Source organism: Gobius niger (assembly GCF_951799975.1).
Source record: "Gobius niger genome assembly, chromosome: 18".
Taxonomy (NCBI): domain Eukaryota; kingdom Metazoa; phylum Chordata; class Actinopteri; order Gobiiformes; family Gobiidae; genus Gobius; species Gobius niger.
The window spans coordinates 705,292-719,146 of NC_136869.1; the positions used below are offsets into that span (position 1 = coordinate 705,292).

Here is a 13,855-nt window from a genome sequence, read left to right on the forward strand (position 1 = left end):
GGTGTTGGCCCAGGGAGCTGCTGTAGCCCAGGTAGCAGTGGAGGTGTTAGCCCAGGGAGCTGCTGTAGCCCAGGTAGCAGTGGAGGTGGTGGAATTAGCCCAGGGAGCTGCTGTAGCCCAGGTAGCAGTAGTGGTGGAATTAGCCCAGGGAACTGCTGTAGCTGTCGCACAGGACTTAAAACAGGTCCAGGGTTTTGCTCAACATCACCAGCCAGAAGTATTATCATCAAAAGATTCACAACCCCCAGGAATGATCTAGATGCTGTTTGGTCATGTATACCTGGGGGCGGCCTAGCATGTCCACAATCCAGGATTCTTGCATACAGAAGATGTTGGCTCCTCTTTGCTGGATTAGAGAGTTAAGTTATCCATTTTCCTTGGACATGTTAAACTCAAGAGAAGGTAGAAGATAAGATAAACATGGCAAAATCCAAGGGTTATTGATATATTTTTGTGGCAGATACACAGGACCTGCAAGACTCTGGCTGCACCCTGGCGGCCCTGTTCAAATCTGTTTTATATGTTGTGTAATTCTGGTCCAAACATCTAATGGAAATCACGGACAGACACCATCTATCCATCCATCCATCCATCCATCCATCCATTTTCTTCCGCTTTATCCGGGGCCGGGTCGCGGGGGCAGCAGTCTCAGCAGAGATGCCCAAACTTTGAGATGTTCTTGCAGTGCTTGAGTTTAGGAAACGTGCACCAACCATCCTGGAGAAGGCATCAGTCAGTAGGGGGCGTAAGCTGCTCTTCCTACTGACTGGAAAATCCATGCAAGCTGCTACGACACGTCACCTCCACCACAAGGGGGCGCTTCTGAGGAGGAGCACAGGAAGTGATGGAAACTAGTAAAGCAGGTAAACAAACCTTCTGTCTGACTAAAAGAACCAAACAGTAACAGGATTCTAGTTTCCTGAAGAAGAAAAGTCTGCTCTGTCCTTTCGTGTACGCTCCAGTCCAGTTTCTGCTCCAGATGAACCCAGATATTTGTACCTCTGCACCATCTCAAAGCCTCAGTTACCAGAAGACGCTGTGTTTTCCGCCTCCTAAAGTCCACATCGTCTCCGTGGTTTGACAATAACGAAGCGCAGACGGGTTTGACACCTCCATGATGATCTTTATTGCAGTTTGACTCGATACAGAACGACGTGAAACACTGAACAGGAGAATTCTGCAAAGTTACGGAGAAAAGAAACTGGAAAAAAACACGACATGGATGAACGGGTTTGAGATCTGCGTTAATGCTGGGATTCTAACACACCGCGTTAAGTCTTTCACAGTCTGTGCTCATGTAGTGACGCCTCCGACCCGCCGCAAAGTGCATCTGACAGGTTTCCTCACGAAAGCCAGATCTGTACGTTTTCGAGCCGAGGTTCTCAGAGTTTACTCAGTTTACTTGGAGATATTCATGCACACGTGAAAGCCTTGGGGATTAAAACGGACTCACTGCTATATCTGCACAAGTCCCGGTTTGATCTAAATCTCGACCTAAAGGTAAAATATTGGCTGAGGTTGAACCGAAAAGTCTGAGAACCTCATGAACAAGTGACAAAGGGAGGATCTCCACATTATCCCAAGGACAGAACTTCACAGCGACAGTTATGGAATGTTTACCTCGTCGTTTCCACTAATAAACGTCACGCAAATGTGATTAACCCGGGGAAATAGAAAGCCGGGTCGATTCCGCGTTGACGCCGTGGCCAAACCTGTCACATGCACTTTAAAAACCCAAAGAAAACTCTGCAGAAAACATGTAGTTCTTGTGTATGATGGATTCTGAAATACCCCTGAGCGCGATGATGAAAGTGAACTCATATATAGATCGATATATATACGACAAAGAAATGATAGAGTTATTAAAGAAATTAGAGGGAGAAAAACATGCACAAAAAAAAGAAGGAAAAAAAACCTAGCTAAACGCACTCTTTTAAACTGCACACTTCACAGTTTATACAGAAAACAAAACAAAACGACCCCAAACGGAATTAAAGCTTCAGAAGTCAAGATTTTTTATTCACACATGGCTTTGTTTCAGGAAGAAAAAACCCCCACACGAACCAAAAAAGAAAAAAAAAAAACCCAACACAGCTCGGACAGAACAAATAAATAGGTTTAAAATCATCCAGGAACGAACGGCTAATGCTAACGCGGGCTAGCACTCGCTAATGCTAACACTGGCTAACGGTGAGATCGGCGTTTTGACAGAGAGAGAGAGAGAGAGAGGCTCCTTATGAGGAATCAGTTTGAAGTTTTTAGTGATTTGTTAGGAGAGAGAGACACTTTAGTGGTTATTGTGTAAAAACAGAATAATACAGATTTATTTTTTTACTATTGATACTTTTTGGGATGTTTTCTTTTGTTTGCATTTTCAAAAATCGTCTGGAAAATGTTTTTTAAGACGTCGGTTTTCAACAAAAGGGGTCGCCAGGAGTTTACAGGTGAAACTGACACAAAGGGACTAGACGTAAGTTGGTCATTTTATACTCACTGCTGCCACCTCAGGTCTGAAACGTAACTGCAGCTTCTATATTAAGCTCGTGCAGGATTTTAGAGCTGAGGTCTGAGCTCGTTCTACACATGAGGACATGGAGGAACATGTAGGAGGAAAATAGTCCCGTATGGTCCCTTTAACATCAGAAAATCTTTTTTTTCCTTTACATTTTAGCGACAAGCAAGTTTATGTCAAAAAAAAAGATCAGGATATAGATGCAGACTGCACCTCGTCATAGCAAATAGAGAAATAGAATCTTTCAGGAAACAGTTTTTTGCTCTTTTTAGCCGTTTTTCTCACAGCAGATTGTTCAGAAGAAGTGAAAAAACGGCAGTCATAACGAGCGCTACCTGGCGTTAGCATTAGCACGACACTAACATGTGGCATCATGTTAGCATTCTCCGTTATTCATGTATTTATGGGCTGTTGAACCACTTTGCTCCATGTCTTTGTATCTTTATTTAGTAGAAACTATATTCATAATTCAGCATTTGTTAAAGTTGTTTTTTTGATTAATAGAGAAAGTTTAGATTTTTCTCCAAATGGTTTTCAAACATGACCATATATAGGAGATTCCAGAGATCTCTAGAATCTCCCATATATGGTCATGTTTGAAAACAGTTAAGGGGAAAACAATTTTGAAAAAATGTAAATTTTCTCTAATTATTCAAAAACTACTGTAACAAACACTGTATCTTTATTTTCAAAGACATGGGGAGGAGCAAAGTGGTTCAACATCCCATAAATACATAAAAAAACGGAGAATGCTAACATGATGCTACATGTTAGCATCGGGCTAATGCTAACGGTTAGCTAGCGCGAGCTACAACTGCCGTTTTTTCACTTCTACTGAACAATCTGCTGTGAGAAAATATCCAAATGGGCCCGATTTACACTTGACTTTATTTATGTGAAAAATAAGTTGATATTCCACCAGAAAATTGTGTTTCCCAAAAGATTCTATTTCCCCCTCTGCGAGGCCACGCCCCCTTCCTTTGACGAGATGTGTCTGTATCTATAAACCCTTTAATCGTGTGTGAACATTGTGGGTTTGGCTGGAGGCGGGAAGCCATTCCATTGCAGGTGTTGTCATAGTAACAATAAACAAACGTCTAACCGTTGTTGGAAATATCAGATTATTTTTTCGAATGTCGTTCCTCTTGTTCCAGGACATGTTTTAGTCGTAGTTTCACACTTATAATCGATAGTTTTACTTTAATCTTATTTCTCTCGATCACTTCCTGCCTCCAGCTGATGTCACTGATGATGTCACCGATGAAGTCTATACGTTTTTCATTTTTTTCGCTCCATCTGCAGATTAGAACATTCTGTGTGTGTGTGAATGTAGTATTTATATAATTTTATAACGATGTAAAAACTGTAGAATTTGCTGTAGAGGCGGCTCAGTTTTATTTAAGAAGAATCTGCCTAAACTATTAAACAAAATGACCGACACCAGAAACAAAAATGGATCGACGTGATTTGTAAGAGTCGTTTCTGTGATCAGGCCAAAAATCAGTGTTCATTTTGACAACGTGTCTTAGACTTTTGACGAAAACGTAGTTCAATTTTAGTCAAAAAAATATCTTAAATGATCTTAAACTGCTCCTTCTGCAGAGGATGTTTCAGACGCTCAGTTTGGATGGTTTTAGTCTCTCCTTTTCATTTTTATTGAGTCTTATTTTAGTCGACAAAAACATCTGGACATTTTACACACAGTTTTAGTCTCATGAAAATACTTTTAGCTTAGTTTTAGTCCAATTTCAGTCACAAAAATATAACTTTGACTAAAATTAACACTGTGTGACACTTTGTTTTTCATGCGAAGTGAATTTTTGGCAAAGTGGGTGATTTTACGGCCAGTTTTTGTCCCATAATCTCACACGAATCAGCCCAAAGTGACTCAGTACAAGGAGCTCTCTTCTTCCCTCCTCTGGCGTTTTACTGAAGTAGTAGTAAAAGTAGTAGTTGCAGTAATAGTTAGTCGTTAGTCCCAGTAGAAAGCAGCCACAGGCCTCCGACACCACTGTATTTGATAAGTCTGTTTATTTCCACATCGGCTTCAGACGCTGAGGTTCGATCAGTTTGAGGTTAATGGATTAAAACAAAGAGAGAAAAAAACAAACAAACAACAGACACGAACATTTTCCCCCCCAAAAAATCATCCTTTCATAAACGTTCAGCCCTCGCCGGAGTTCAAACGTAAGAACGATCGGTACTTCTTCTTCTTCTTCTTCTTCTTCGTAAAACGTGATTGTCGTAAACGCGAGAGAATCCGGAGACAGTGCTGGTTTATTTTAGTAGAAAAAATACGAGAATTCGCTGTAAAAATACGATAAAGTTGTGCTTTGTTTGTGCTGAAAACACTGAAGGATTTGGCTGTTAGAGATATGTTTACATTTCAACGGTTTGGTAAATTGTCAACTTTTGAAGCTTCGTAGTTACGTGGAAAAAATATGTGTCGAAATACTTTAAAAGGGATGTTTAAGGATATTTCACATAGGGCCTCATTTCCTAGTTTTACAGAGGGATTTCTGGAGATATATATGTTTTTTAACACAGAGTTTTGTGGTGCTAGGCTAGTGCTAGGCTAGTGCTAGGCTAGTGCATGTCTATGGTAACTCATAGCCTGCATTAAACACCTCTTTCTCCAAACGTTGCCATATCTGATTTGTAGAAAGCTCCACGTGTAGTGATGGTAAACAAACAAATGTAGATCCGGTAGCCGAGTAGATCACTCCACCGCCGCGTCGCTACAACAAGGAAGCTAATGCTGCTCACATATAAGTTCTTTTAAACATTATTCAGTCACACAGACGTTTATATGGTTAGTCTGGTGCTCGGGTCAGACTGTTTTTAATGCAGGCTACTAGTTACCATAGACGTGCACTAGCCTAGCATTAGCCTAGCACCTCTAAACTCTTCAAATATAAGCACTGGATGAATTAAAACAAACATAAATCTCCAGAAATCAACAACACTCTGGATAACGAGGACAAAACAGACACAAATAAATTCCAATACTGTGTTTTGGCTTTTAAAAGTTTCCGTGAATAAATACTTGGATATTTTTTATAACGAATTTGTGAAGTTACAATGAGTTCCTGTAACTAGCTTTAGCTTTAGCCCTTTTATTTAAGTGAAACAATACGATCTTAATACTCGCTTTGACAATTTATCAAACCAAAGGTGACTTTCCGCTGGTGAACACAGACGCCCGGGCCCTTCCCGTCGTAAAGGCATGAATGTCTAGATTAGAAAAAGCCCTTCGTTTTTTTTTTTTTTACTCATTAGAAAAATACGTTCAGCACGAAAAGTTAGCTCTGTTAGCGCTGTTAGCTCCTTGGCAAACGGCTAGCGCACTTCAGCTTAGCCTGGAATCGGAAGACACAGGATTTTAAAGCAGAGATTACTGAGGTAAAAAAAAATACTACGTTGAGATATCGTTAGTCGGGTCCATGCGCACACATTTGTTCTCTTTAAAAATCGATTAAACTAAAGATATTTCCACCACCCAAAAAAAAAAAAAAAGAAAAAAAATGAAATCACACACGGAAAAAAATAATCTCGTCCAAAAGGAAAACGAGGAAGAGATCCGACGAAATTCAGTCCAAAAAGGGGGGGGGGGAGTCCGTTTGGAGCCGCGAAAGTCCCCGGCGTTTTTTTTTTCCAGTTACGAAAGCGGCGGAAACGTCCGTGAAAACACTCCGCTCATTTAAATATAATTAAAGTTCCAAAGTCTCTCAGATCATTCCATTCTCAAAAAAAACACAAAAAAAAAATCCTAGAACATCATTAATTCGAATCATTTATTGCTGAATATTTATAGAGATATTCCCCCCGACTCCAAAAAAAACAAAACAAAAAATTAGATAAAAAGCTATAAAAGTTTCTCCTCCGAAAACATCAGGGCTTGTAGTAGTTTAAGGCACTTCAAGGAAAATGATCAGTGATTTTTCGCAGCGTCCGTTGGCTCCGTTTGGCACCGGAGCGTCGCCGTCACTACTCCCTTTAAAAACGAGAAGCTAGTTTTCATTAGTAGTTCATTGTTTTCGCGGGAGGAGGCGAAAATCCATAGCTCTTTGTTTTCCAGTCATGTTCAGGACCCGCAGGCCTTTCCAGGAAACGGAAGAGCTCCTAAAAAAGTGTGTGGGGGAAATGGCCGGGATTACCAACTCATAATGCCGACTAAATCGATTTACCGTTTCGGTTTTCGGACTTTACACAACGTTAGCGTCTGTGGAAGTAGCACCACTTTCTATTCAAAGTGCAAAGCGGTTTTTGAATTTGGTTGTTTTCAAGACTTTGTAGGTTTTTAAATCATAAAGGTTTTTGCATAATGTTAAGTGACATGTTTTCAAATCATACGTACGGTTTGGTAAATGCAAAAAAAATGACTAAACTACAGTTGGACACGAGAGAAATCTGCCCCGTGTCTCAAATTTATGTTTTGAAATTTACGTCCAGCTTTGGTTTGTGTTTAGGTCCATTTTAGTTCCGCCGAAACTGGCAGAATCCTCGTTTTCAGACATGAATGTGTGGATCTAAAAGGAGTAGTGAGTGCGTTATTCGGCTGAAGGCTCCAGGGCGGGGGGGGGCTCCTCCGGCGGCGTCTGCCCAGCCTCGAGGCCCTCTGCCTGGGCACGGTCGGCCGCGCTGCCCCCTGTTTCCGGGGCGGACTCTGGAGCTTCGCCTTCGACGCCGTTTTCTTCCGGTTTCTCCTCAGTCGGAGCCTCGTGAGGTTCCACATTCGCGATTCCCGCTCCGCTCTCTGCGATTTCCAAAGTCGTTTCCACGTTTGCGGGAGATTCATCCGGAGCTGGTTTGGCGTCAGGTTCGGAGTTCTTCTGTGGCTCCTCTGCTCCCGCCTCGGCCTGGTTCTCTGTGGGCGTGGCCGCGGGTCCCTCCTCGCTCACCGCCGCCGCCGCCGCCTCCTCATTGGTCGGCGCTTCCTGGACGCTCGTCTCATTGGAGCTGCACAAAACAAGGAAAAACTGTGAATTTCCAACGCTTCAATCAAAGAGACCAGGAAAGTTTACTTCACTGGAGCGGTTTTAGCCTTGGAGCTAAAGGCTAACGCTAACACATGTTGAAAGATCGCCACATTCATTTTCCTGAAACGCACTTTATTAAGTTGTGGGTACGATGTGGGCCGTGTGTAAGGCCGATACCGATATGCACGGCCGATGTTTTTGACAGATTTTTCCAAAAGTCTGGTCTATGATCCTGTAAAAACATAAATACTCCGCTCCATCAGTTATTTTAGGTCCCAGCTTTGATTAGCGGCCGTTAGCATTAGCATACTGCTGCTAGTCGGCGCTCAAAAACACAAATGCTGCGGTTTAGTGACACTTGTGGAGGAAGTTGTTTTAAAGCTCTGACTTCGCTCTTTCCACTGCAAAAAAACGTGAAGTCTCCATCACTTTCAGTCACAGAGATATTGGCATTTATCAGCGTTAGATTGGCCAATAATGTTAATAATAATAATAATTTAAAAAAAGAAGTAAACAAATAAATACATTCTGGGCTGTGCAGAGTCTTAAGTATTTAAATACGTATGCAAGCTTGATATTTTGTTTCATTAATTATGATTTAAGTTTATGCTTTTTATCAAAATCACCGGAAGCATCAGAATATTTTATCCTTAATCTGTTTCCTTTGCAAATTAAACACATTTAAGTATATTTTACGCATCTCATTTTGCATATTATGCTATTCATGTGTTTCCAGTGACATCACGCATAGTTCTGGCGGCCATTTTGAATACCGAGGAATGCAGTACTACCACATACTACAACATGTGACAAACTCTCGATTCAGGATGAAAATGAAAGACAGTGACTGACAGTGGCATTTTTATGTCCTCGTAATCATTGCTCAAGCAGATAACAGTAAAAACACGTTTATGTGAAATGAGCAGCAGATCCGTGTCTGTGGAGCCACTGCAGGATTTACTAAAGATCTGCTTCACTCTGAAGGCTAAATGAACACATCAAAGAGAAGACAGAAAACCTTTCTCTGTGATTTTTACTATTTGTCATGTCAACAGAGTCTCAGTCTGAGTCAGTGCTTAAGCTGCACAAGACGTTAGCATGCTACCGGTTAGCAACTGTCATCAAATAACTGTCAATGGCTTCAACACAATAAACACATCTATGAACACAGGAAATACTACAGTAGCAGCTCTGACCTATGTCACATGTTGTATCCAAGGCTAAAGCTAAATGCTAACCGGTAGCATGCTAGCATCTTAAACACTGGTTTCTTCACATAAACGTTCGGCTCTAGGGCCATGTTTTTACTGTTCTCTTCTTGAGCAATTTACGTGTAAATAAAAATGCCACTGTCAATCAGCCGTCTTTCATTTATATCCAGAGTACAGAGAGACACAAACTAGCATGTTTGATATACCTCACACAAACTAGCATGTTTGATATACCAAACACAAACTAGCATGTTTGATATACCTCACACAAACTAGCATGTTTGATATACCAAACACAAACTAGCATGTTTGATATACCTCACACAAACTAGCATGTTTGATATACCTCACACAAACTAGCATGTTTGATATACCACACACAAACTAGCATGTTTGATATACCACACACAAACTAGCATGTTTGATATACCACACACAAACTAGCATGTTTGATATACCTCACACAAACTAGCATGTTTGATATACCTTACACAAACTAGCATGTTTGATATACCACACACAAACTAGCATGTTTGATATACCACACACAAACTAGCATGTTTGATATACCTCACACAAACTAGCATGTTTGATATACCACACACAAACTAGCATGTTTGATATACCACACACAAACTAGTATGTTTGATATACCTCACACAAACTAGCATGTTTGATATACCTCACACAAACTAGCATGTTTGATATACCACACACAAACTAGCATGTTTGATATACCACACACAAACTAGCATGTTTGATATACCACACACAAACTAGCATGTTTGATATACCTCACACAAACTAGCATGTTTGATATACCACACACAAACTAGCATGTTTGATATACCACACACAAACTAGCATGTTTGATATACCACACACAAACTAGCATGTTTGATATACCCCACACAAACTAGCATGTTTGATATACCTCACACAAACTAGCATGTTTGATATACCACACACAAACTAGCATGTTTGATATACCACACACAAACTAGCATGTTTGATATACCTCACACAAACTAGCATGTTTGATATACCACACACAAACTAGCATGTTTGATATACCACACACAAACTAGCATGTTTGATATACCACACACAAACTAGCATGTTTGATATACCACACACAAACTAGCATGTTTGATATACCTCACACAAACTAGCATGTTTGATATACCACACACAAACTAGCATGTTTGATATACCTCACGCAAACTAGCATGTTTGATATACCTCACACAAACTGGCATGTTTGATATACCTCACACAAACTAGCGTGTTTGATATACCTCACACAAACTAGCATCTTTGATATACCTCACACAAACTAGCATCTTTGATATACCTCACACAAACTGGCATGTTTGATATACCACACACAAACTAGCATGTTTGATTTACCTCACACAAACTAGCATCTTTGATATACCTCACACAAACTAGCATGTTTGATATACCTCACACAAACTGGCATGTTTGATATACCTCACACAAACTAGCGTGTTTGATATACCACACACAAACTAGCATGTTTGATATACCTTACACAAACTAGCGTGTTTGATATACCACACACAAACTAGCATCTTTGATATACCTCACACAAACTAGCATGTTTGATATATTTCACACAAACTAGCATGTTTGATATACCTTACACAAACTAGCATCTTTGATATACCTCACACAAACTAGCATGTTTGATATACCACACACAAACTAGTATTTTTTCCTCTATTCCTAATGTTGCACCATATGACATGACAAACTAATGCATAACGTAAACTATTATTCACAAATATCGTGCAGCCCCCACCTCTGACTGGCCTCCTGGGGTGGGTCACCGGCCTCCTGGGGTGTGCAGGTTGGGTCACCGGCCTCCTGGGGTGTGCGGGTTGGGTCAGCGGCCTCCTGAAGTTTGCAGACTGCCTCACCGGCCTCCTGAGGTGTGCGGGTTAGGTCACCGGCCTCCTGGGGTGTGCGGGTTGGGTCACCGGCCTCCTGGGGTGTGCGGGTTGGGTCACTGGCCTCCTCGGGTGTGCAGGTCGGGTCACCGGCCTCCTGCGTTTTACAGACTGCCTCGTCGGCCTCCTGCGTTGTGCAGACTGCCTCGTCGGCCTCCTGGGGTGTGCGGGTTGGGTCACCGGCCTCCTGGGGTGTGCGGGTCGGGTCACCGGCCTCCTGGGTTTTACAGACTGCCTCGCCGGCCTCCTGCGTTGTGCAGACTGCCTCGCCGGCCTCCTGCGTTGTGCAGACTGCCTCGTCGGCCTCCTGGGGTGTGCAGGTTGGGTCACCGGCCTCCTGGGTTTTACAGACTGCCTCGCCGGCCTCCTGCGTTGTGCAGACTGCCTCGTCGGACTCCTGGGGTGTGCAGGTTGGGTCACCGGCCTCCTGGGTTTTACAGACTGCCTCGCCGGCCTCCTGCGTTGTGCAGACTGCCTCGTCGGCCTCCTGGGGTGTGCGGGTCGGGTCACTGGTCTCCTGGGATGTGCAGGCTGCCTCGCCGACCTCCTGGCTGCGCGGCTCGTCGCTCAGATCCTCGGACCGCGGTTTGAGGTGGATTCTTTGGTGTCGGACCAGGCTGTGCTTCAGGGTGAAGGTCCTCTCGCAGGTGGAGCACTGGTACGGACGTTCTCCTGAGGAACCAGGTCATCGTCACTACAAAGGCTTCGACACAAGAAACTACAGGACTAAACGCACATGTTCACTACAAGAAACGAGTTTACAAGAACCACACCTTTAAACAGGCCCTGAAGACAAAAGCAAAACGATCATGCGCTCACAAGTGGAGGTGAGTTACAAGGAGAGTCAAAGGTAGATTATCTGTGTGACCTCTTGGGCGTGTCTCACCGGTGACTGTCCTCGTAACTGACCTCAACCTAGTACCTGTGTGTGACCTCATGTGCCTGTAGTACTGCAGTATCTGAAGTATTAGTACCTGTGTGTGACCTCATGTGCCTGTAGTACCTCACACAAACTAGCATGTTTGATTTACCTTACACAAACTAGCATGTTTGATATACCTCACACAAACTAGCATGTTTGATATACCTCACACAAACTAGCATGTTTGATATACCTTACACAAACTAGCATGTTTGATTTACCACACACAAACTAGCATGTTTGATATACCACACACAAACTAGCATGTTTGATATACCAAACACAAACTAGCATCTTTGATTTACCTTACACAAACTAGCATGTTTGATATACCTCACACAAACTAGCATGTTTGATATACCTTACACAAACTAGCATGTTTGATATACCTCACACAAACTAGCATGTTTGATATACCACACACAAACTAGCATGTTTGATATACCAAACACAAACTAGCATGTTTGATATACCTCACACAAACCAGCATGTTTGATATACCTCACACAAACTAGCATGTTTGATATACCTCACACAAACTAGCATGTTTGATATACCTCACACAAACTAGCATGTTTGATATACCTCACACAAACTAGCATGTTTGATATACCTCACACAAACTAGCATGTTTGATATACCTCACACAAACTAGCATGTTTGATATACCTCACACAAACTAGCATGTTTGATATACCAAACACAAACTAGCATGTTTGATATACCACACACAAACTAGCATGTTTGATATACCTCACACAAACTAGCATCTTTGATTTACCTTACACAAACTAGCATGTTTGATATACCTCACACAAACTAGCATCTTTGATTTACCTTACACAAACTAGCATGTTTGATATACCTCACACAAACTAGCATGTTTGATATACCTCACACAAACTAGCATGTTTGATATACCTCACACAAACTAGCATGTTTGATATACCTCACACAAACTAGCATGTTTGATATACCTCACACAAACTAGCATGTTTGATATACCTCACACAAACTAGCATGTTTGATTTACCTCACACAAACTAGCATGTTTGATATACCACACACAAACTAGCATGTTTGATATACCTTACACAAACTAGCATGTTTGATATACCCCACACAAACTAGCATGTTTGATATACCAAACACAAACTAGCATGTTTGATATACCACACACAAACTAGCATGTTTGATATACCTCACACAAACTAGCATGTTTGATATACCTCACACAAACTAGCATGTTTGATATACCTCACACAAACTAGCATGTTTGATATACCTCACACAAACTAGCATGTTTGATTTACCTCACACAAACTAGCATGTTTGATATACCACACACAAACTAGCATGTTTGATATACCTTACACAAACTAGCATGTTTGATATACCCCACACAAACTAGCATGTTTGATATACCAAACACAAACTAGCATGTTTGATATACCACACACAAACTAGCATGTTTGATATACCTTACACAAACTAGCATGTTTGATATACCTCACACAAACTAGCATCTTTGATATACCTCACACAAACTAGCATGTTTGATATACCTTACACAAACTAGCATCTTTGATATACGTCACACAAACTAGCATGTTTGATATACCTCACACAAACTAGCATCTTTGATTTACCTTACACAAACTAGCATGTTTGATATACCCCACACAAACTAGCATGTTTGATATACCTCACACAAACTAGCATGTTTGATATACCACACACAAACTAGCATGTTTGATATACCTCACACAAACTAGCATGTTTGATATACCCCACACAAACTAGCATGTTTGATATACCAAACACAAACTAGCATCTTTGATTTACCTTACACAAACTAGCATGTTTGATATACCACACACAAACTAGCATGTTTGATATACCTCACACAAACTAGCATGTTTGATATACCTTACACAAACTAGCATCTTTGATATACCTCACACAAACTAGCATCTTTGATTTACCTTACACAAACTAGCATGTTTGATATACCTCACACAAACTAGCATGTTTGATATACCACACACAAACTAGCATGTTTGATTTACCTCACACAAACTAGCATGTTTGATATACCTCACACAAACTAGCATGTTTGATATACCTCACACAAACTAGCATGTTTGATATACCACACACACAAACTAGCATGTTTGATATACCTCACACAAACTAGCATGTTTGATATACCTCACACAAACTAGCATGTTTGATATACCTCACACAAACTAGCATGT

General features: G+C 41.3%; 1 protein-coding gene across 1 annotated transcript in view; it reads right to left on the reverse strand.

Moving 5' to 3' along the window:
• Nucleotides 1–7,062: 7,062 nt before the first annotated feature.
• rreb1a (ras responsive element binding protein 1a) overlaps nt 7,063–13,855 on the reverse strand; it is a gene marked incomplete at both ends in the record, with an annotated part of 53,474 nt that continues 46,681 nt past the window's right edge. Inside the window, 3 exons of the mRNA XM_079576287.1 lie at nt 7,063–7,471; nt 10,528–10,649; nt 11,220–11,347. Of these exons, the coding sequence (XP_079432413.1) occupies nt 7,063–7,471; nt 10,528–10,649; nt 11,220–11,347 (659 nt within the window). The remainder of the gene's footprint in view (nt 7,472–10,527; nt 10,650–11,219; nt 11,348–13,855) is intronic.